We start from the raw sequence: 24,443 nt of genomic DNA on the forward strand, positions 1-24,443 counted from the left end.
TCATTCTGATTTGTAATAGCATACATTCTTGGAAATGCGTTTCTCTGGTGCCCTTTGCTGTAGTGTCTGAGCACCTCATAAGTACTAGCACGCTCAGCCTCATAAACCCCGTGAGGTAAGGAAGCATGATCATCCTCATTAGACAGATGTGTGGATTGAGGCTGGAGAGGCCAAGAGCACATAGGGAGTGTGAGGCAGAGCTTGGGGATCTCCAAATCCTGTGGGTTAACCATAGGCCTGGCCTTCCTTCCAGGAAAGCAATCCAATATTTGATGTCTTCCTAATAATTCTGTAATACATTTCTTCCGCCTTTGGTACTACTAAAGTGTCTGTGGGGGTCATTCAAATAGTAGCTGTCCTGGCCCTTTCACTCTGTGGTGCAGATTTTGTTCTGCACTAGATATGGGATACACAGCACTTGATGGTATGAATACTATGAATACTTTTTATAGACCGTCTTCTTTTTGTTTTTAATAATAGCTCCTGTAAAGGTGACTTTAAAGCTATACCCAAACTTCAGTTCCCTCCAAATTCTGCCATTCCTGCTCCTTTCAGACTCTTTCAGTCCCCACCATGCTTCTTGATCATCCTCCTCCCACCAGGCCTTAGACACTCTACCTTCTTGTTCTCCTTGCAATGGGCAACTTGACCTTCCTCTTCCACTCAATGGAACTATGCTGATTTACACCAATGGAGCATCAGGCCATAATTACACACCTTTGCATTCCACTGGCCTGGCTTTTTGCTGGCCACATTCCTCAAAGGAGTGTCCATAATATAATCATTTCCCAAACAGGGCTTCTTCCCTCTTCTTATGCATTGTTGCGCGCATGGATCCTTTCATGGTAGGATGGATGGTGAACGAAACACTGACATTCCCTTTCATGTTACTTATTCTCTGTCTCAATAGTCTTCTGGGAAAACTCCATACAGTATTACTCTACTTTTATTAACAACGCATAGGCCTTGTACTGGCTCTTTTGAGGGGTGTGAATTTCACCAAGGGGGTTGCTGCAATAACTGGAGTGTAGGCAGTCATGCAGGAGTGGGAGTCAGGTCTAGTGGTCGGAGCCAGAGGTTAGACCCAAAGATAGTGTCAGGTACCAAGCTGAAGGTTAGAGTTGAAGACAAACACAGGTGCCAGCTAGGGGTCAGAGCCGGAGACAGAGTCAAGTGCCAAGCCAAGGTTAGAGACAGAGACATCATTGGGGTAAGGCGTAGGAGCAGGGACCAGAAACAGGGCAGGAAAGTAGGAACTGGGAGTAGATGGGAGTCTGGGATAGGAGGACAGGAACCAGGAGCAGGCGGGAATGCAGGGCTCAGGAGTCACATAAGCAGGAAGGGTCCATAGTAGCAGCCAGCCAGGGGTTGCTCAGACAGCTTGTGTTACTTCTTGGTTTATATAGAGCTCCTCAGCCAATCGGGGTGCTGGATGGTTCCCCCCACTTGGGAGCTGCAGGGGTGGGGCCCTCTGTGTGCTAGCACTCACTGGTTCCTTTTTCTGCTTGTTCAGGTGAGCTCTGGCTGGTGGTCCTGGCCTGAGCACTGCCTGTGTGCCCGGGTTCCAGGCCTGATCCCTCACAGTTGTTAAATAATGTTGAATAGTAAAGCACACTTACATTTAATACCCCTAGCATGATGAAGACCTTTAAACAGGAGTATCCAGAAGAAAATACTGTATGATGGGATAGAACTGCTAATTCAAAGGAAAGATCAGACTATCAGCCTTTGACGGGTTTCTTCTCACCTTTCCATCCTAAAATCTTCTTTGTTCCCTAGTAGATTACACTAGTTTAGCCAGGAGTCCTGAGGGTTATCTCCAAAAGCAGCTCATCATGGCTGCTGCCAGTGTTCTGACAATGTTATTGCAGGCTGGTGCAGCGTTGAACTCCTGTAGAAGCCTTGAGGAAGTTGTTGTCTGAATGTAATATTTAGTTTTTAGCCCTCTGTTTAGGAATCTCCTTTTTTGGATTGGCTTGTGTTTCTCACTTGGATGAGGAGATATCTTGGGGAATTGCTATATTACAGCGCCTCTTTCACCGAATACCATTGGTTGGAAAAAAACTCTCCAACAAGTTACATAATTATAGCATCACGCACTTTGTCTCTTCACCTTCCCTATATTTATTTTCTAGGTCCTTTGCTAAGCCCCCTAAACAGGTGCAGACTGTTTGTGAATGTATCCTAATAATGAGAGGATACAGAGAATTAAACTGGAAGACAGCCAAAGGAATGATGTCTGACCCAAATTTCCTGCGATCCCTAATGGAGATAGATTTTGATGGAATTACTCAAAGCCAAGTTAAATCCGTCCGAGGTAAATTGTTCAGCTGAATGAATCAGGCACTTGGAATTGAATGTAGAGGTTTATTAATATTATTTCAGATGTTAGCTGTTATTCTGGATGCTTTCTTGAAATTCACCCGGATGCAGAGGGCAAGCGTGAGGTCTATGCCCAACTTAAATTGCACTGTGGGCTTAACCAGGACCTCCATGGCACAAATGCCTTGTGCCTGCTCTCTGCACAGAGTTATACCTTATCTTGCATTATAATCTTTGGTGACTTTTGCTTAGAGGAGGTTAAGACATAAGCTGGACAGTTGAGCAGGGCCTTTGTTTGTTTTTTAGCTACTAGGAAAGTATAATTGTCACATCATCATCACGATGAACATTAAAGACACGACACAAGTGCATCATGGAAAGGCAGTGGGCTGCAATTCAGACTAATTGGATCAAATTCTGCTCATGCCTACACCCATATAAATCCAGAGTAACTCCATTGACCATAGTGGAGTTACACTGGGGTCAGTGAGAGGAGAATTTGGCCCACTGAGCAGAACAACCTTTGACTGCCACCCAAAAGCAAAGAGCTAGATCCTGAGAAATGCTGTGCAACCACTGCAAATGACTGATTTCACTCAGCTTCCTTTGCCTAGAGCCCTTGAAGTCACCGACAATATCTTGCTTGTTTTATTGTTGTCCAGCAACATAACTTTATACTGTAATACATACCACAGAACTACAGAGGAAGTTGAGATTTTATTAATAAGTAAAGTTATTGCTCTTTTGATGTATGCTCTGTGATTAAACTGACTTGCATTGTTTTTTTGTGTGTTAACATTTAGCTCTGTTAAAGAATCTGAACACTACATTTGAAGAAATGGAAGCTGTTAGCAGAGCGGGATTGGGAATGTTAAAATTTGTCGATGCAGTAATGAGCTACTGTGATGTAGCTAAGGAAATCAGGCCTAAGAGAGAAAAGGTACAGTGTGCAAATATGACCATAAAGGATTATGAAGAGTGTTGCCACAAATATAACACTTGGCAATTTTATGTACTACAGTGTTTCTCCTCTTCATAGTGCTTAAAACCATGAAAGTGCTGATTGCTAGAACCTTTGTAATAATAATACCTAGCGCTTTTCCTCAGTAGACCTCAGAGCACTTTCCAAAGCTAGGATTTCAGTGGCAAGCTGCTGTTTCCATTGTATTATAGGTCTCTGATACTGGTTCCCATTTGCATTAAAACATGAAGTAAAAGGAGGAATTCTTTAATGAAATATTGGTGGGGGGAGAATGAAAGTTATAGGTGCCTACCGAAAACACACTTAAAATAATACCGTGGCATTTGGGAATAGAGGAACTCAGTGGTAGGTTGGATCCATTTCCCTGTTTTAAGCAGGGACCATTTTTATGGCCTGTTTAAAAAGGGCTAGGAATGTAATTCTTGTATAAAATGAAAGCGTAAATCCTGCCAGTACTACTAGGAAAGCTGTCTGCTCACCAAAGAAGATTTTCTGCTTGCCATTGGCCAGTGGGCAAGTGCATTTGTCAAGTCCTGGCTCTAAATGTGTTTTTAGGCTCTAGTCCCTTTGTCCTTAGCCAGCCAATACTCTATAGATGTTAGTGGGACTGCTCGTGTGCCTAAGTACCTGGCTAGATCAGGGCTAAGAGTTTTGTCTGTGTCAGGACTGCAGAATCAGACCATACTATGCGTGTACCGGGTGAGAGGAGTTGGGTGAAAAACAGTGCCTATTTTTTCTGCTTACACCATTTATTACCAGATTGGCTTAAAAATATATGAAATAGCTAATTTAAGGCTGAAAAACCAATGATTTTGCACCAGAAAATAAAACTGCTTCCTCTGACATGATGCATGATGTCTTTCATAACATAGGTGGCTAGGTTGGAACGGAACTACTACTTAAGTAAACGTGAACTGGAAAAGATACAGACAGAGCTGGCAACAATTCAGAAGGAGCTAAAAGCTTTGGGTGACAAGTATGAAGCTGCAATAAGGGAAAAACAACAGTTACAAGAAGAAGCAGAGATCATGGAAAGGAGACTTATCGCTGCTGACAAGCTCATCTCTGGTTTGGGATCTGAAAATATAAGGTTAAAGCTAGTGCCAGAAGAATTTTTTGCATTAAAATGTAAGCTCAGAGGCCATGCATAACATTTTCAGAAGCACCTAAGTGACATAGGAGTTTGTCCCATTGTCAAAAGTGATTTAGGCATTTAGGGGACTAAATTTCATTGAAAGTCACTTTTGAAAATGGGAATTTGGAGCTTTTGAAATTGCACACGGTGAGTTTTGTTTGTTTCTGTGAAGCAACTAACATACTTGGGCTACCGAAAAATAATAAAAACTAATAATAGGATTTTTCAATCCAGTAGTCTACTGGGCATATTTGAGACTCACATTTAGTCTTTTAAACTGATTGGAAAAAAGCAAAATGTAGCTGCAGTTAAGTACTGTTTGAAGGCATGACACAAGTCCACTTGTTTTAGATGAAAAGGTCAGGTTAAACTTTCTGCTGCCGTTACTGCTGTGGTATGGTGGTTGGTTGTAGGTTTTGGGCTCTTCTCAACCTGAAGCTAAAACAGTTCTCTGACGCCTGCTGCAGAAAGGATCGCAGGCTGACCCAGGATTCATTAATTTTTCTCTCAGATGGACAAATGACTTGGAGGAGTTAAAAATGCGAAAAGTGAAGCTGCTAGGTGACTGTCTACTTTGCGCTGCTTTTCTGAGCTATGAAGGGGCGTTTAATTGGGATTTCCGTAATGAGATGATCTACCATGAGTGGCAAAAAGATATCGTATCACGAGAGATTCCTCTCAGCCAGCCTTTTAGATTGGAAAACCTCCTGACTGATGATGTAGAGATTAGCAGGTATGTTAAACCACTGAGCTTTAAAAAAGCAGCCCAGCTGCTCCTAAGTGTAGAGGAGGGCTGGAGTCCCACAGTTTGCATCTGAATCTGGATCCAGAGTTGGAGGTTGTTGGGTTTGGGCTGGGCCCATCTCTGTCTATGCACTGAATCACAGAAATTGGAAAAAGCCATCAGGGTACAATCTCCTCTGAAAAGTGACTGTTTGAAAAGGGATCATCTTTCTCAATAGAGAATAATAGTTTTATAGTGCTTTTCATTCGAGATTCTCAAAGTGCTTTGCAAAGAGATCTGCCCACTGTGTATTTGGAATCCGTCTGCTTACTCCAGTGACAGAATTAAATTTGAACTAATTTTATAGATATACAAGCATAGCCAAAACAGCTATTGTCTAATTTTGACCCCTCCCCTATACTAAATATACCGTATTCTGCTCACACTGATCAACAGAATTTTTAACTAAGTTCCAGTCTGTAGGTCTGTCCTCGCTGTGTTACCCTTAGGATACCAATTGAAGGCACCTAAATCCTATAGAGTGATTGGTGCTCTAGAAATAGCTAATGTGGGTTCGATAGGTCAGTGTAACAGAGGTCTGAATGTCAGTGCCATGGGCTTTTACAGGTGTGAGCAATGGCTGAATTCATAGAGTATCATCTTTAGTCCTGGTGATGATGCACAAGCATCCCAGGAAGAATTTTCAGCTCCCAAGGCTGGCAGTGAGCCAAAATATCTTTCTTCTTGTGAACTGAGCACATGGGATATAATAAACCATTGTACTTTGCACATCTATAGCGCTCAGTATAGCTGGAACCACATGATGCTATTGAAAAATTTGTTTCACAGACTAGGTCCACATTATGGGTGGGATGCAAAGACAAATGGGAGTTCTTTCTTTGACTTCAGTGGATTTTGGGTCAGGCTGTGTCTCATTTAGACCATTTTCCTGCTAGTGAAGGTTTATTCACCATAGTACATTGATTAATTCTTTGGTCAGGCTAGTTATAAGTCACTCATTGATGCTTCCACTGTTTCGCTTAGGAGTCTATGGGTATGTCTACATGGCAAAAAGAAAACTCACAGCAGCAAGTCGCAGAGCCTGGGTCTACAGACTTGGGCTCACACTGTGGCACTAAAAATAGCTGTGTAGACATCTGGGCTTGGGCTCTGAAACACACTCCCCTCCCTAGGCTTCAGAGTCCAAGCCCAAACATCTACGTAGCTATTTTCAGCACCGTAGCACAATTCTGTAGGCCCAAACTCTGATACTCTCTGTCATGAGGTTGTTTTTGCCATGCAGACAGATCTCATCTCACAATCTAATACACTGTATGTTTAGTGTGTAATAGACTGCTCAGTAGAACAGCACTGTTTTACCCGTAAGTGAAGCATCCTGCTGTACTGGAAAGAATAAAAGATACAGCAATTTTTAATCTGTTTCCTCCCCAGATGGGGCTCCCAAGGTTTGCCTCCAGATGAGCTCTCTGTTCAGAATGGCATTCTGACGACACGTGCCAGCCGATTCCCGTTGTGCATCGATCCCCAGCAGCAGGCATTAAATTGGATCAGGAGAAAAGAAGAAAAAAATAATCTGAGGGTGAAGCTAAATTTTCATTTTATTTTTATATTTGTTGTTTTGAGAGATGCAGAAATATCTGCCACCTTGACCAAGACATCAGGTACTAACGGAAATTGACAGTCATGTGGTTCAACCTCAGTAGGTCTGGAAGTGCAGTTCCATTAAGCATCTAAAAATAAAGTCAATTATCCAAATCAATAGTATCCCCACCCTGCACCCAGCCTGCAGAGGATTGAAGCAGGGTATTTGAAACACCAGAAGCCAAGTTGCCGTCTCAGAGCAGACCTGCAGGTTTGGGAACAAGGAATGCAGGGCTCCAGTTTCCTACTTCCTACAGCATGGGAGCAACAGCTTGCATCATGCCTCTGGCTCTTTTAGTGCTGTATGAACATGGGAGACCATAGGAAGATGCCACCAAGATCCCTTTTCCCCAGTGATAAAGCATGTTGTCAAAAATTCAGAAGTTGTTCTGGAAGGGGTGTCTGTTGGGGGAGGTGGATCTCTGAAATGCTGTTGTATTTAAGAACTATTTAGTCTTACTCCCCCTGGGGCATGATCATCCCATGACCCTCAGTTCCCTCACTGTTCCAGTCTACCAAGCCCACTCAAAACCACTGGTTTCCCCTCCCTGCTCCATTGCCTAGCCATCCCTACCCATACTCCTGAATTCTGGTGGAGCCCCAACAGGTGTGGTGCTCTTTCTGCCTGGCACCTGTAAACTTGCTTGAACTCTGGGCTTGCCTCATTACTTACGCTGCAAGGTGCATGACTTACATCTCACAGAAAGCCCCAGTGCTTGAAAGAACAGGACAGACAAAATTTTAGGCCACAAATTGTGTTTTACAGGGAGGAGTGGCTTTGCAGCAGGAAAGAATTGTTTCCCAAGTTGACAGTTTTTCTCAATGGATTGAAATAAAGAATGTGATTTCTTTGGTCATATCAGGGTTATATCATCTGTATGATGAAAGACAGACAGCACAGACAAACAACAAACTTAATTAACATTGGCAATTATTGTAAAATAGCAATATTCAGTGAATTCATTAGCTGTGTTTTCCAGATCTTTCCATTTTTTTTGTTCTCTTTCAGATGGCTTCCTTTAATGACCCTGATTTCCTTAAACAACTAGAAATGGCCATAAAGTATGGGAGTCCTTTCCTGTTCCATGACGTAGATGAATACATTGATCCTGTGATTGACAATGTCTTAGAAAAGAATATAAAAGTTACCCAGGGGCGAATATTTATCGTGCTGGGTGATAAGGAGGTGGACTATGACAATAACTTCAAATTGTACCTGAACACCAAACTAGCTAATCCTAAATATTCACCATCCGTGTTTGGAAAAGCCATGGTTATCAACTATACAGGTGAGCAAATACACGCTGTTAGGGGCAGAGTACTAACTGCACAGTAGTGCAAACCTAGAGCATAAACTAGGCTCAGATGAGCGATTGCTTCAAAAAACTGAGATCCTTTCTCTTGTACCAGAACCACAGCACATGAGCATGGATGAGTTCAACTGCAAAATGCAAGCGTTTTCAGCCAGGGGATAGTGAGCCCTTTAACCTGAAACCAGTGAATTCTGCTTTTCAGCTAGATTAACTACTGATTGTGTAGCTGTGAAAATCCAGGTCTGGCCCGAATGAAGGGCAGATTCTGACACTCTTACACATGTTGTGTGGGACTTTCTCCACTAGTCCCATTGAAGTCTCATGGGGACAAGCTGCTTCTCAGCACCAGTAAAGGGGGGTCAGAATCTGGCCCTAGATGAGTTAGAAAACAGGGAACAAGTGCTGTAAATAGTGGCTAGCCCTCTGACCACACCAGAAAAGGGATGTAGGAATGTCCTGGCTCTCAGGCAATGGGATTTGCAGTACCTATTAACGACGTATAATATTACAATGTATGTTATATTGTTTATACTCCTCCTTATACTCAGCCTCTGACAATAGTTAGTCCTGCCTTGAATGCAGGGGACTGGACTAGAAGACCTCTCGAGGTCCCTTCCAGTGCTACGATTCTATGATTTAATGTTAAATTCTTTCCACTTCCCTCTGTTAGTCTGAAAGGGAACTACATGCTGCTAATTAGTGTCAGGTGAGAACAGAGACAGAAAAACAACACTCAGTGCTGCTAATTAAGCCACTCTTTTCACACAGAGTTATATAAAAATCATGTAGCCTGGAGGAACTGTGTGAAACCTAGACCTGTGCTTTAAGGAAGAGTGTGCTAAGGACTCGGTTCTCCATTTTCCATCCACAGTTACTCTAAAAGGCCTTGAGGATCAATTGCTCAGCGTTATTGTGGGGTTTGAAAGAAGAGAGCTAGAAGAGCAGAGAGAACATCTCATCCAGGAAACCAGCGAAAACAAAAACTTGCTGAAAGATTTGGAAGACTCTCTCCTCCGGGAACTGGCAACTTCCACAGGAAACATGTTGGATAATGTGGACTTGGTACACACCCTGGAGGAGACAAAAGCCAAAGCTACTGAGGTACCTATTATAGCCTTATCTTGTGGTTGTTATACCTAGGAATCCCTTCTTTCCTTTGGGATTTGTTTCATTCTCCTTTATTCCTTAAATTAAGATATAAGTTGAAAAGGAGGTGAGAGTTACATGGTGAGCAGTTGTCTGTGAGAAATCCATACATGCACAGCTCTAGCACTTGTGCCCAGAGACAGAAATCTTAGGCTATGTCTACAGTACAGAAATTTGTCGACATAAGATACGTTGACTTTCAGCCTGATGTTCACACTGCTATCCTTGGGTCGGTGGAGTGCGTCTTCACCAGGACCACTTCCATCGACCTAATGGGCAGTGTGGGGGGAGCTGAGAGAACCATCAGGCTTCCAGCTGCCCCCTGCCTCCCCCCACTACCGATCCCAGCCAGGCCCTGGGGACTTCGCCGCTCCCAGGTGGAAGCCGGCTGCAGCCCCCCCACCCGTAACCGGAGCCGAGCTCCAGCCCCCTGCCCTTAACAAGTATGACAGCCCCTCCACCGCCCTCTAAGAGAACACAGTGTCTACACTGACACTGTGTCACCCTACCTCTGCCGACAAAAGCCCTACCCTTTTGTCGAGGTGGTTTTATTTTGTCGACAAAAGGGTGGTTGCAGTGTGTACACCAGGACTGTGTGTCTAGTGTAGACCAGGCCTGTATTCTTTAATAAATTGCTTTCTCACAGTTGCTCACCTAATCCAGGAATATTTATCCATACTCAGAATATGGGGCCAGGCCAGGCAGCATCCTTAAGTGTACAGAAGTCTAAAAGTCAATTTTGGGCCTATGAAACACCATCACTTTATAATATTTTGCTTGATGTGATGGTGGTTTGTCAAAAGATCTTTACCTAGATCATGAATTCATGATGTAACATCATGACATATTTCAGTGCCATGGGGAGGATTTTATTCCATCAGACAAATGGCAAGCCTACCTTCAGAGAAATCTTCCTTATAGGGACCTTTAGTTAAAAAAAGAAATGTGTGTGTGTGTGTGAACATCTTTCTTTCTTTCTTTCTTTCTTTCTTTCTTATTCCAACTCCAAAACAATCTTTGCATGGTTTTACTAAAACTGAAGGGAGAAATGATGGTATTTGTAAATTTTTCCCAGTATTTCTTATGAACATACAGGGTTCTGTAACACAAATATTCCAACTTGATCATCTGGAAGTTTAATAAACTGAACTAGAGCATTTTTGGGGGGGGAAAGAATTTTTTACTAATGTGATTTTTTTCTTTAAAAATGTCTACTTGAATTTTTAGTTAATTTAATGTGGGATTGTTTTAAGGCAATGTTCTTGATTCTGTGGCAACAATGGGCTTTTGATGGCACACCTGCCCATGTTCATAAGATTTTTTTATAAATGCTGATACTTGTTTATTGCTTGATATATTTTTAAATCCTGGAAGAGTTGTTCAGAATATTTTAAAATACTGTTTCAATATTATTTAGCCACAGATTAGCTCAGCATGTAATTCTGTGTAGTAGTTATATATGGATAAAACTGATGCCTAGGATCCACATTTCTCACTTGTTAGGTATCAGAGAAACTCAAGCTGGCTGAGAAGACGGCAGTGGACATTGACAAGCTGCGAGATGGCTACAGACCTGCTGCTAAGAGGGGCGCCATTTTGTTCTTTGTTTTGTCTGAAATGGCCCTTGTCAACACCATGTATCAATACTCCTTGGCCTCCTTCTTAGATGTGTTTGGGTTTTCGCTTCGGAAATCCATGCCCCACTCAGTTCTTCCAAAGAGGCTAAGAAATATCATGGATACATTGACATTCAACATATATAACTATGGCTGCACAGGTTAGTGGGATTTAGCAATGAGATGGCAGTGTGTATGTTTGAATGATTGTAATGGGAATTCCTTTTATCAGCTGTGCAAAGCAATGTAATTTTGTGCTGTCAAAGCTACTTCACCAAATATTGAATTCACTAAATATTCTGTTCCTGGCTAATGCCTCTGCATTCTCTACCCCTTCCTCCCTCATGTTGAGGTTGCTCTGAGATGCAGAGAAGTGCTGCATTCTATCCCCTGGAAATGTAAGAAGTGCTGCTGCTTTTAATAAACAATCAGTTACCCATAGCAGTGTTCCAAACCAATCACATGGATCTCAACCTCTCTGAGCTTTGGAGGGGAAGTCGTTTGGAATCTGCAGCCAGATCTGGATGTGAATGTTGTAGCAGGCTCAAACCTCTATAGTGAGCTGAACCGAAATTCACCACCTTGAACTTTGTGGAGTGATCAGAGTCAAGATCTGGATCTGAAAATTGTCCTTGACCCAAATGCTTAAGAAGCAGACTGATGAGAATGTTGTGTTCTCATTGCAGGCTTGTTTGAGAGACATAAGTTACTATTTTCTTTTAATATGACTATCAAGATAGAACAAGCTGATGGTAGAGTCCCACAAGAAGAACTGGACTTCTTTTTAAAAGGTAACTTGCATACTTAATACCTTCTAGTAGTTACATGCTCTTCTAGGATTAAAATCTAGATTTTGATTAGATATATTTGACTATCAATGTTAGCTCCCAAGTAAAATTTCCATAAGCACCTAAGTCCCATTTACTTTCAATTGGACTTGGGCTCCTAAATCACATAGTTCCTAAAACTTAGCATATGGAGCCTGAGCCTCCAGGAATATTTTAAAATAGATGTTCAGCAAAAATACCTGGCATATGTTCAACTAAAAATATACAACACAAAGTAATAGTTTCCTGACTTCTATTAACCCGTTATAGAACTGTTGTCAGTGGATCCTCAGCTGATATAAATTGGCATAGCTTGGTTGAAGTCAATAGACGTAGGCTGGTTTACACCAGTAGAGGATGTGGTCCCTTGTGTTTGTTTCCAGCTTTGTTGAATGGCAAAAAGGCTGACAGTGAAATCCTGACCCCAGTGAAGTCAATGACAAAGCTCCCATTGATTTCAGAAGGGCCAGGATTTCACACCAAGAGGCCATTTTCAGTTAAATGCATAAATAATGGCAAAAATGCAAACTTTGCATGCAAATACTTGCAAAGTAGTAACTATTTCTCCAGTGGAGTCATTGTGCTCCCATTCATGATAGTGATATTTACTTAGTTTTCTGAATTGTGACTAGGCAATATTTCCCTGGAGAAGAGTTCACGAAAGAAGCCATGTGCTTGGCTTTTGGATCAAGGCTGGGAGGACATAATTCGCCTGTCTGAACTATTTCCTGAGGAGTTTGGGTCTCTTCCAGATGATGTGGAGACAAATCCTGACGTATGGAAAGAAGTAAGTGATTTTCTTAGTCTAGTTTGTGTCCCCCCTAATCCCCAATTAAATGTTCAAACATGATTCAACTTGTTAAAAATGGTTGGGGGATCACTGGCTTCTTTGTTTTAGTCTTTGACTAGATGTTTCTTTAGAAGCTGTGGTGTAAATTGCATGTTCTACATAGGAACATGGGAAGTGCCACATTGGATCAGACCAGTCAGCCATTTAGTCTGCTGTTCTGTCTCCCAACAGTGGCCAGAAAATATACTTCTGGGGAAGGTTCAGGAAACTGAGAATGAATAATCTACCGACAGGAGAACTTTCTTCCTGACCCAGGCAGTTTGTGACTGGCTTATACCTTGAGTATGAGGGTTTTAAATGTTTTAAAACATCTTATCTAATATAACTGTGGATGTTCTTGTTTTTCAATTAAATGTCTAGCATGAAATCCTGGTCCCACTGAAGTCAATGAAAGTTTTGTCATTGACCAATAGAGTCAGAATTTCACCTCTAATCATGTCTTTAAATTTTATCTAAGTGTTAGCCTTCATCATCTTGTGGGGGTGAGTCCCACAGAGTAATTACGTGTTGGATACAAAGTATTTTCTTTTATCAGTTTTAAATTTGCTGCCTTTCAATTTCATTGAATGTCTGTTTGTTCTTGCATCATGCAGGGGAGTAAATAGGAGTCTCCGATTCACCTTTTCTAGACTATCCATTTATTATATCGAGCTTGAGTCCCCATTTCTTTGTATTTTATGAGAATTACCATAACATGAAAGTATGAAGATGGCATTGCACAGCCATGTTTTATACTGAAAAAGTTGATTTGGGGCGTTTATTTAATATTTTTTCTAGTTTCTCTTTGTAATTGATTTTCTTTGACTTTCTTCTGTTTCCCCATGTCTGTTTTTCTTGTTGCAGATCTTAAATCTTATCAGATTGACTTTGTCTTTCCAGTAAACTTGATTAATTTGTCCACCTGATGTTCTCTACTGTATTTTCTTTCTCAGTGGTATGATCTGGACGCCCTGGAACAATCACCATTTCCTATGCAATACCAAAACAGCCTCACACATTTTCAGAAGCTGCTGCTTTTACGGTGTTTCCGAGTAGATCGCGTATATCGTGCAGTGACTGACTATGTTACTCTGACAATGGATGAGAAGTAAGTTGCTGTCATGTTGTTTTTTATCCAGAATCTTTCTAAGTTTTAAAAGAACCAAAGAAAGTCTAAGGTAACCTGAATGAATTGCTAGGCCTCTACTGCAGATTGAGATTTCATGGACACAAACCTAAATGTGAATGCAAAATGAATTGGGTTAGAGTCTAACAAGCATTTTTGCCTTGAGATCTTTGAAAAGTAAACAAAAAACAGGTGGTAATTAATTGAAAACTCAGTGTAAAATGGGAAAAAAGTATACAAAAGGAGGAGTGCTCCCTTATTGAAGTAAATACATGTGGGGAAGATTTACTCATAGGAGAGCAAAGGATACTTGATGATCCCCTGCTTTTTTCTAGAGCCTTCCCTGACTAATTCTAGTGCGTATCCATGTACATTTCTCCTTTCATTTAGTCTCTATAGTTAAGGGTTCTGTATCAGACTGGATAGATTTTATTTTTCAAGAATTGTTCTTTTAGCTGGTATTTCTAACTTCAAGGACATAAGCATTTTTGGAGCTGCAGCTGTCATGGGGGCAGTGTGATAACCCCTAGCTACTGTACCCTTTGCTTATAGTATCACTTTAACTGAAATTTACTGTCCCACTCATTATGCGAATCTTTCCCATTCTCTCTTTCTTCCAACACCACATCGTATCCCTAAACTGTCAAGTATCATTATTTTGAACATCTGTGCTTCCTATATATACAGTGCACAATGTATGTGACATCCGTAGATTGAAAAAGAAAAGTGATAATAGAAGTTTTAAAAATTCCTTGCCATTAAAAGTATACATAAAATGGGTTGATGTCTGTTATAATTAGACTTGGTCGAAAAAAAATTGATGGAACAGTTTTCTGTCAAAAAATACAGCTTTATCATAACATTTGGCAGGAATGTGTCAATTTTGACAAAATTTTACGTGGATGGAGGGAGTCAAAACAACTAATTTTTACTTTCTTGGTTTGTTTTGATGATGTTGAAACATTTTGTTTTGACAAGGTAAAATATTTTGCTTCAAATTTATCACTTTAATTTCATTTTTACTTTTTTATTTATATTATATATATTTATTTATATTCATTTTAATATAATATTATATAATATTTAATATAATATATTATTATTTATTTATATTGTTTTAATGTTATCAAAATGAAAGATTTCATTGGCCCCATATCAAAAATTTTCAAATATTTTATTCTGCAGGAAATTCTGACTTTTCGTTGTGTTTCAGAATGAAAACGGTTTTTGGAATGTTGGAATTTCTTACAGAATGGAAATTCCATTTTCTTCTTTGAGGTGTGTCCATGTGGGTGCTCCATTTTAGGTGGCCGTGCGCCCTTCGCCTGTTATCAGAGATTTATGGTAGCATTGCCTAGTTGGGTCACACGTGTCGTCGCCGCCTCGAGTCACCTCAGGTTACGTAGTGTTGTGTGACCAACTGAGCACCTCAATCTCACGGCAGTCTACAACACTGCCTATGGTACCTACGGTGCATAGCACAAAATCGACTACAGCAACTCAGACATCGGTACATGCCATCTCCACACTATTCGGAGATTGACTGTCACATTTTACTTAGTGGCAGAACATCACAGCAGACATATGAGTTCTGGAGATCCTCGAGATTGGTTACTCCATTCCTTTTATCTCCATCCCACCTATCCACCTCCCTTCCCCGTCCCTTTTCAGGGACCCCTCTCTCGAGTACCTGTTGCAACAGGAAGTAAACCACCTTATACATCTAGGTGCAGTAGAGTCATTACCACCACAGTTCAGAGGGAAGGGTTTTGATTTACATTACTTTCTAACACATAAAAAGATGGGTGGATGGATGCCCATTCTAGATCTAAGAAGACTCAACAAATTTATCAGAACCGAACATTTCAAGAGGGTGACATTAGCAACGATAATTCCAGCACTTGAAAGGGGGGATTGGCTCTCTGCTCTTGACCTCTAGGATGTATATTTCCATATAACGATCCATCCATCACACAGAAGGTTCCTAAAGTTCACCTTAAGAAAACAACACTTCCAATAAAAGTACTTCCCTTTGGACTGTCAACTCACTGAGGGTTTCCTCAAAAGTCTTATCAGTGGTGGCAGCACATCTACGCAGTCATGGGATTATGATATTCCCATATCTAGATGACAGTCTAACAAAGGCACCAACACAACACGAAGCGATAGAGGCCACTCAAAGAACAATAACCCTATTCACAAACCTAGGGTTACAAATAAACAAACAAAAGTCAACACTGATACCAGTAGAGAAATTAGCATTCATAGGGGCTTATCTCCAACTGCCCAAAAGCCACAGCCTCCTTACCTTGAAAACGCGTCACCACTGTAGTCAACCTAATACCATCTGTTACAGACAGCCCTCAAACATCAGGCAGAACCTGCCTACAACTAGCGCACATGTCAGAACAACATTTGTAGTCAAGCACGCCAGACTTCACATGAGAAACCTGCAGGCGTGGCTTCGAACAGGCTACACACCAGACAGATTAGCACTAATTTCCATTCCTGTTAGTGAGCTATTTGCATAATTTACCTAAACAGGAAACAGATTAATATCACTTTGTCCCATTTCCAGATTAGCTTTCCTGACAGATGGAATTTTAAATGACTATTTTGTGTAAATTACTGTACTAATTTATTGTACTTCCCCCTCGCCCCCCCAGATATGTTCAGCCTCCTGTGATCAGCTTTGAAGCTATCTTCGAGCAGAGCACACCCAACTCGCCCATTGTCTTTATCCTAAGTCCTGGCTCTGACCCTGCCAGTGACCTCATGAAACTGGCTGATCGGACAGGCTTTGGCGGGAATCGACTCAAGTTCCTTGCCATGGGACAAGGACAAGAAAAGGTAACTTTGTTGTGCCAACACAGTTCAGTGGGAATGGCATGCGTGTGCTGCCTTCAATACGTTATTTTGTGACTACTGCAGATCTCATGCCTGACATTACGGGTCTGTCCATGCTTCTGTTCCAACAACCCCCTGCTTTCAGGAAAGCATTACTTTGTGTATTAAAAACAAAGCAATGTGGGTGGGCAGTGGCATGCAGATTACCACCCTGGGAGTGACCATTTTCTGTAGAGCAGGCATTGGTCTGGTCTGTTCATTTGCTGTTTGAGTAAAGATAGGTTCAGAATTGTTTTCTCACCTGTAGCAAGACAGTAGTTGAGGTTAAAAAGATGCAGGTATGCAGGCCGTCAGATTTCAGTCAATGCCCCTTCCAGTCCATCTCTTGATATGAAGGTAGGGAAAGTCATCACTGCATGTTGGTATTTGCAAGCAAAAATATTCTGATCTGTGCTCTGTTTGTACCTTTGGTTGCTTTATCAGGGCTGGGGGATTTTCAAAAAACACTCCACAATTGGCTACTCTGTTACAATTTGAAAGCAATGGCAAAACTCCCATGGGTGTCAGCAGGAGCTGAGTTAGACCAATACTAAGGTCCTTTGAAAACCCCACTCTTATGACACAAACTGACTTCATTACCATTTTCAAGTGTTTGAAAGCTTTGTGCTGTTTTTATTTTTAAAGCAATTAATGAAATAGAAGAGCATCTCTCCTAGCATGAGGTATTCCTGGGAGGCTCTGAAAAATGGGACAATGGCTGAATTGGCACATTTTTGTTTCCCCTAGAATGTGCCAAGAGAATTCTGCTGTAAAAGAAAGACAGAAAATGCTCTGACTGTTTTCTTGTTACGAGGAAGCAGTTGGATGCACGGAACTATTCAGAATCCCTGCACTTTCCGGTTCAAAGCAAGCTTTACTCATAGGCAGCTGTTTCCATCTCGTTGACACAGGTTGCCCTGCAGTTGCTGGAGAATGCAGTGACTCGTGGCCAGTGGTTAATGTTGCAGAACTGTCATCTTTTGGTGAAATGGCTGATTGATTTGGAGAAAGCATTGGAGAGAATTACTAAGCCTCATCCAGACTTCCGCTTGTGGCTGACTACCGACCCTACCCAGGGCTTTCCCATTGGAATACTTCAGAAGTCTTTAAAGGTACGGTACCAGGGTGAAACACCAGAAGCGGGCATGACATACTACTCTGATTCATGACATGCCACTCTGATTCAGGCAAAACTGATTGACGTTGGTGGGCATTTGGCCTGAATACAGCATACAAGAATGGGCCCTACGTTGCTTCTTTCTTGGTAAGCAAGATCCTGTTTTCATCCTCTGGTTTTCCAGATGGTGAGTTTTCACTGATGTGAAAGAAGGTTACTAGAAGTATTCATCTGATGCTATCCTGAGGCACATATTTCATAATTCTGCCTTATCAATACAAGTGAAGGCCCTCATAAATGCCCTTTGAACCCAAACACTATGTGATGAGTGAGTTAGAAATACTCAGATAGACAGAAATGCTGTCTGTCAGTGCTCTCATGCAGAACTGAAGTCTGCGGCTAGCTGGGCAACAGTGTCAATAGAGCAGACATTCTGCTGGGACAATTATTTCCAGCTGCTACATAAGGCTGACACATTTATCACAAGCAAGATGAGCTGATTATTTCTAAATGGCAAGCCAGAGATGCGGTGCTAATATTCTTTCTGTGATGACTTTATTTGTAAATCGGTGTCACACTAATCGTTTTATATGACGGATGTTAGCGCAGCAGCATGACACTTAAGCAACTGTCATTAATGCAGATACGTATTCTAGCTTATCAGTGACACCTTTAAAACATTCACTGCTGGCAATGCTTAATCCCAGAGTTGAAAAAAATAGCTATGGGGAGAGCATCCATGTAAGGCTGCACATACCCAATCTGTGAGCACAGCGGTGATTGTTGCAAGTACAAATTATGGTTTTTGTGATATTTGAAAATCAAGCTAAGAAGCGGTCTGTGCCTCAGTTTCTCCATTTGAAAAATGGGGTTAATAATCTTTACCTTTCTCCCAAAGATGATGTAAGGCAAAAGTCATTAAAATGTGTAATTCAAAATATTTGAATTTGATTTCAGAATATAATTAAGTATATGTAATAGAGTATTACTACTGTTATTAAGCTATATAGCGGCGCTCTGTATTTTTAACATGAAGTGTAGAGCAAACGTGTAAAGTTCATAACTTTATTTAGTAGTTTGCAAACTCTAGTTACATTTGTTTTTCTTTTGCTAGGTTGTAACAGAACCACCAAACGGGCTGAAACTGAATATGAGAGCCACTTACTTCAAAATCCCCCACGAATCCCTTGAGCAATGCCCACATGCTGCGTTTAAATCACTGGTCTACGTCTTAGCATTTTTCCATGCTGTGGTTCAGGAGAGACGGAAATTTGGGAAGATTGGCTGGAATGTACCTTATGATTTTAATGAATCTGATTTCCAGGTAAGACGCTAACGGCCCTTGTCTTGCGTTTGCACAGGTTACCGTTGCAAATGTGCTGGCTGTCTGGGCGTCCTCCCGGCTCACCGTAAGTTAGGGCCAGTCTACACTACAGCATTGTGTCGCCAAAAGCTGACATTTGGCGACAAACCAGTGGTGGTGTATACACTACAATCCCCCTCCCCCAACAAAACTCCCCTCTTTGGTGACAAAATAAAACCACCGCGAGAAGAGGCGTAGAGCTTTTTGTGGCAAAGTGTCAGTGTAGCTCTGCCCTAACTTGGCTCCTGGAGCTATCCCACAGTGCCCACCCTGACTACGGCACTGCCCTGCATTCCAGCTACACAGGCATGCACCCCTTCCCTTTCAAAGCCCCAGGAGGTTTTGAAATTGCTCAGCGTGGAGCTCACACAGCTGCTGCGCATGCCAGCTCCGGGTAGCAACTGGCCTACAGGGGAGGGAGTGGATCATTGTGGGGTAAGGAGGCTGTGGAGAATCAGTCCTGCTCGCCTATGGCAGGTATGCAGGCAGCGTGGGCTGCTGCTGGGGGAGGAGGAGGGCAAGACTCCTGATGTGCTGTGCAAAGCAAGGGAGGGAGGTGGGGGCTGATATTGGGGTGTCCTCCTCCCCCAGTGTACAGGTCTCCACTGAGCTGGGGTGTGGGACCAGCGGGACACCAGCTATCTGTGCCCCAGCATCTGCCTCAGGATTGGGAGCTTCTAGCTGCTTAGAGCCAGAGTGCAGACACACTCACTGTCTCCCAACACACACACACACACACACTCTCTTCTGTGGGCTTCTTGTGTCTGTGTTCAGCAATGTCCGTTTGGCTGATAGGACAGTTGAAAAGCAGCCGTCAATCTAGCAGGCTGCCCATGGAGTGATGTGATTCACAACCCTTCATCCTGTGACGCTGTGCCTTCCCCATGGGGCATTGCAACCCTTCCCAAAGCGCACTGCGTGCAGTTGTGCGGGGCACAGCTACCCACAGTGCACTACTCCGTGGTGATACAAGAGCTGGTAGTGTGAATGCACTCCACTGACACAAGGAGCATGTGAGGCCATGCAACAGCAGTGGTTTTATGCTGGCATAACGTGTGTCGACAAACCGCCGTAGTGTAGACAAGGCCTTAGTGTGCGCCGCCTTTCCCTGTCATCACAGCCACTGTAGACCCATGAGCTTTTATACAGTTGCTTTTAGCCAGTATCAGGCTAGCTGAGCACAATATGACAGCTTCCTGATCCAGCCTCTTTAAAGTCATCTTGTCTTCCATCCTCCACACACACCCACCCTCCCCCCCAACCCCGACTGGCTGTTTATTGCAAGATTTATTTTTCATTTTCTTTTGGGGACATAGCCTCATAGACGCTAAGGTCAGAGGGGATCATTGTGACCATCTAGGCTGACTTCCTGCACAACGCAAGCCACAGAACGTCACCCATCCACTCCTGTAATAGAGCCCTGACTTAAGACTGAGTTATTGACGTCCGCAAATAATGATAATGAATGTCGGAATTAGACTTTTGTGATGCCTAAATAAGTCTGTAGCTTTGTCTGACTAACGTGTGATGCTTCTCAGCCAACATGTTGTCATGACTGTTCTTAGGTGTGCATGGAAATCCTGAATACGTATTTGACCAAGGCCGCCCAGCAGAATGATGATAAAATCCCATGGGGCAGTCTCAAGTATCTCATTGGAGAGGTACGTGCGTATAATAATCTGATTGTTAAGTAGTGGTGATGGTAAAAAGAAGTCATGTAAATAAGGACAGCACTTGCAAAAAGCTCTAGCATATCTTCAAGCAAAGTGGGCTAAGGTTCTCTCCTTGCTCTTCCAAGAAATTGCTGTATGGGCTTGGGGAAATCACTTTGACTCAGTGAAATAGGGACATAACACTTAGCTACACCGTGGGGAAGCTAGGCTTCTTAATTAGTTCATGATTAGAAAGCCCTGGGGCTCCTTAGGTGAAAAGCACTGTACCATAGTTGCAAAGAATTAGCATTACAATGGGCTAGTGCTGGGTGTGAACGTTATGAAGGGCTGTTTTCAGAGCACCTGTAGTGTTGCAGCATTGCAGAGCTCACGCTACACACTGCATAGTTCAGTACAGCCGCTGAGGAAACTGAATTTTTTATTTTAGCTTGAGTGTACCAGCCCTGCCAAGGTCTTCAGCCTGTTTTTGCCCCACTAGGAGGCAATACAGGAGAAAAACAGGGTTTCTGCTTAAAGAGGCACTATGCAACAACAAAGAGTGATTTGATGTTATCAAAAGTTTTAAAATTTACTTGTTGCACGTAAGTGTGTGATATAAAAATAATGTCACTACTTTCTAGGTCATGTATGGTGGGCGTGCAATTGACAGCTTTGATCGGCGCATTCTGACCATATATATGGATGAGTATTTAGGGGATTTCATATTTGACACATTCCAACCATTCCATTTTTATAAAAGTGAAGAGGTTGATTATAAAATCCCCGCCGGGAACTCAAAGGACGAGTTTGTTGGTAAGAAATGCTTTTCCTTCCATGCGAGTTAGTATTTAAAAATTCTACCTACAATATGTTTTTCTTTCTATTGTTATAGAAAGGGCGTAGCAAACCTCAGCTAGCCATCGTGGGCAGCGATTGAAATGATTTTGTTCCATTGGTTAATAAGTCCAAACCCTCCTTCTGTGAGACGCTAGTGGTCAGCTCATTACACTTGTTTACAATTCTAATACCTGCTTTACTTTTAAACACCCTTGACACAAGGCGAGCTGGTAGCTCTATCTCAATACACTGTGGTTTGATGACCCTCATCCCCCTTTGTGTTGTAGAGGAGCTAGAGTCTCTGCCACTTGCTAATACCCCGGAGGTGTTTGGTCTTCATCCCAATGCTGAGATCGGCTACTACACACAGGCAGCTCGTGATATGTGGTCGCATCTTCTTGAGCTGCAACCTCAAACAGGTATGATTTTGTCACCTAGCGTACAGGTCTTGCAAACCAAAAGTAAATCATGCATGGCTAAGACCCTGGTCTTGTATCGTCTTGCACATAGGCAGCCTGTTGTGTCTGCATGGCCATTAATTTCAGGATGAGTCTGTGTGAGCACGGCCATGTGCCCATGTGCAAGATGTTGCAGGAGGGGAACCAGAAGTTGCTCGTATTAAAAATCCATAGGAAAAGTTTGAATTCATGTGCTATAAATGTAGACTTGAAATTCAAGTTATTTGTGCTCTCTAAACTGTTTTCATTTCAGGGGAATCTAGTAGTGGAATTAGTCGAGATGAATATATTGGCCAGGTTGCAAAGGACATAGAAAACAAGATGCCTCAAATATTTGATCTTGACCAGATAAGAAAGACTTTAGGAATGGAAATTTCCCCTACAACCGTGGTGTTATTGCAGGAATTGGAACGTTTTAACAAACTGATCATTCGCATGTCCAGATCACTGGCTGAACTACAACGAGTAAGAATATTGCGTTTCAAAGGGAATCCGCCTGATTTAAAACTGCTGAGCTTTGAAATTCCTAAATTTTGTCTCTGCAAATTTTCTCACCAGGCCTTGGCTGGGGAAGTTGGAATGAGCAGTGAACTGGATGAAGTGGCTCGTGCTCTCTTCAATGGACAGATCCCTAGCATCTGGAGAAAGCTGGCGCCTGACACGCTAAAAACACTTGGAAATTGGATGATTTACTTTAGGACTAGGTATAACCAGTACACATCCTGGGTGAGTAAGAGAACAGCGAAATCCTCTTCTGTATCTGCATTATTTACTGCCCAAATGAGAGTCAGTCTATAGGATTCAACACAACACAAAATGCTTTAACTGAAAGCCACTAGAAACAAAGTCATTCAGTTTCAGTAATGGTGTACATGGTGACACTACTGTATCATTGCACTGTGCTACTTAAGTGATAGATACGCGTTAGTGGCCAAACTTTAGAGATGCTTAGCATCTGCAGCTTCCATTTAAAGTCAGTGAGAGCTGCAGGCGCTCAGCACTGACTCCCCTAGTTTTGAATAAGAAGCTGGCAGTTTCCTCATGGACCAGAGCTGTTCACAATGAAAGAGTTCTCCCTTGTGATTCCAGGTTAATGAGGGCGAACCAAATGTTATGTGGCTCTCAGGACTGCATATTCCAGAGTCTTATCTCACAGCTCTTGTTCAAGCCACCTGTCGGAAAAATGGCTGGCCACTGGATCGCTCCACCCTGTACACACAAGTGACCCAGTACGGTACTGCAGAGGAAGTCACTGAGCGCCCTGGGCAAGGTAGCACTTTCTAATGCAGTTTGAGAAAGTGGTTGTTAATTGGGCTGCAAACACAATGGCTATTTTATAACGAGCCGGTAAAGATAATGAGTGTTAATTTGTTTTAACTTATACCTTTACTGCCAAGAACTTGGATTTGTTTGTCCTGCAGGACCATTCAGTGAAAGAAATTGGTGCCAAGGCATTCAGCAGAAATGGGACTTAAGTTTTGTCTATACTTAAAATGTGACAATGGCACTGCTGTAGCACTTCATTGTGGAGGGCAGGGGCGGGGGGGGGGCGTAACCCCATCTCTAAATCCAGGTTGCAGGGAAGTAGATAGTGCTATGTTCTGCAGCTGAACCCTCTCCTGGAGTCAGATGCCTAATGTATTTCTTGCAAGAAATGGAGGCGGCGGAACACCTTTTAGCCCAGTAGTGAGGGTACTCACCTAGGACTTGGGAGATTGCAGTTCAAGTCCCCCCTCTGCCTGCTTCGACCAGAAGTCGCCCACCACTGTGTCACTGCACATAGGCTAGGCTGATGTGTCGATTGACGCTGTTGCACTTTGTATAAAAGTCATTGGAGCAGAGAACTGGATCCCGGATCTTCCAAGTGAGAGCCCTACCTACCAGCCTCTAGTATTTTCTCATGCTCTCCCCTCCATTGCATCTTTCATTATTTATACATAGTGGAACTGCTTCAAAAGGCCAGACTGAGCGAATCCCACCCCAGACTAGCTCCGTGCTTAGGACACTCATCTGAAAGGTGGCAGAGCTTTGTGCAAATCCCTTCTCCTGGGGGGGGGGGGGGCGGGGAGGGGACTCTCACATCCCAGGTGAGTATCCTAATCACTGGGCTACAAATTACAAGGAAGGGCTTCCTCTCCCCCTGGTGTGTGGTATTAGGTGGCCTCTGAGCTCACCGATTGGCTCAAGGCCACACAGGCAAACTCAGTGGATTACCTGAATCACGCTGGTTCTCTCTTCAAGTGATTGCTCATATGCATTCCAATTTAGGTGGGTGCGCGCCCCGTGCACAGATTCCCGGAACCTTTTTCCCTAGCAAGCCCTGCAGGGCCAGCTCAGGCGCCCCCTGGAGTTCCGCGCTCATGTCGCGGTATAAAGGGCGCTGCTGGCCCCGCGGGCCCCCAGTTCCTTCTTTCTGCCTCTGACGGTTGCTGGAACTTCTGCCACTTG

The 24,443-nt window shown here is 42.7% G+C and overlaps 1 protein-coding gene across 1 annotated transcript in view; it reads left to right on the plus strand.

The window, feature by feature from the left end:
- The window catches only part of DNAH10 (dynein axonemal heavy chain 10), a 94,084-nt gene that overhangs the window by 61,496 nt on the left and 8,145 nt on the right, over nt 1-24,443 (plus strand). The window contains exons 58-77 of the mRNA XM_067539936.1: nt 2,136-2,317; nt 3,126-3,262; nt 4,177-4,394; nt 4,951-5,172; nt 6,616-6,763; nt 7,835-8,114; nt 9,010-9,239; nt 10,788-11,061; nt 11,587-11,691; nt 12,360-12,514; nt 13,510-13,664; nt 16,349-16,532; nt 17,480-17,680; nt 18,800-19,009; nt 20,614-20,709; nt 21,342-21,513; nt 21,825-21,956; nt 22,249-22,460; nt 22,554-22,721; nt 23,085-23,265. Coding sequence (XP_067396037.1) covers nt 2,136-2,317; nt 3,126-3,262; nt 4,177-4,394; nt 4,951-5,172; nt 6,616-6,763; nt 7,835-8,114; nt 9,010-9,239; nt 10,788-11,061; nt 11,587-11,691; nt 12,360-12,514; nt 13,510-13,664; nt 16,349-16,532; nt 17,480-17,680; nt 18,800-19,009; nt 20,614-20,709; nt 21,342-21,513; nt 21,825-21,956; nt 22,249-22,460; nt 22,554-22,721; nt 23,085-23,265 — 3,662 coding nt within the window. The remainder of the gene's footprint in view (nt 1-2,135; nt 2,318-3,125; nt 3,263-4,176; nt 4,395-4,950; nt 5,173-6,615; nt 6,764-7,834; nt 8,115-9,009; nt 9,240-10,787; nt 11,062-11,586; nt 11,692-12,359; nt 12,515-13,509; nt 13,665-16,348; nt 16,533-17,479; nt 17,681-18,799; nt 19,010-20,613; nt 20,710-21,341; nt 21,514-21,824; nt 21,957-22,248; nt 22,461-22,553; nt 22,722-23,084; nt 23,266-24,443) is intronic.

The sequence above is a fragment of the Emydura macquarii genome, unplaced genomic scaffold, assembly GCF_026122565.2.
Source record: "Emydura macquarii macquarii isolate MOO-44397 ecotype Brisbane River unplaced genomic scaffold, CSIRO-AGI_Emac_v2 contig_554, whole genome shotgun sequence".
Classification (NCBI taxonomy): Eukaryota; Metazoa; Chordata; order Testudines; family Chelidae; genus Emydura; species Emydura macquarii.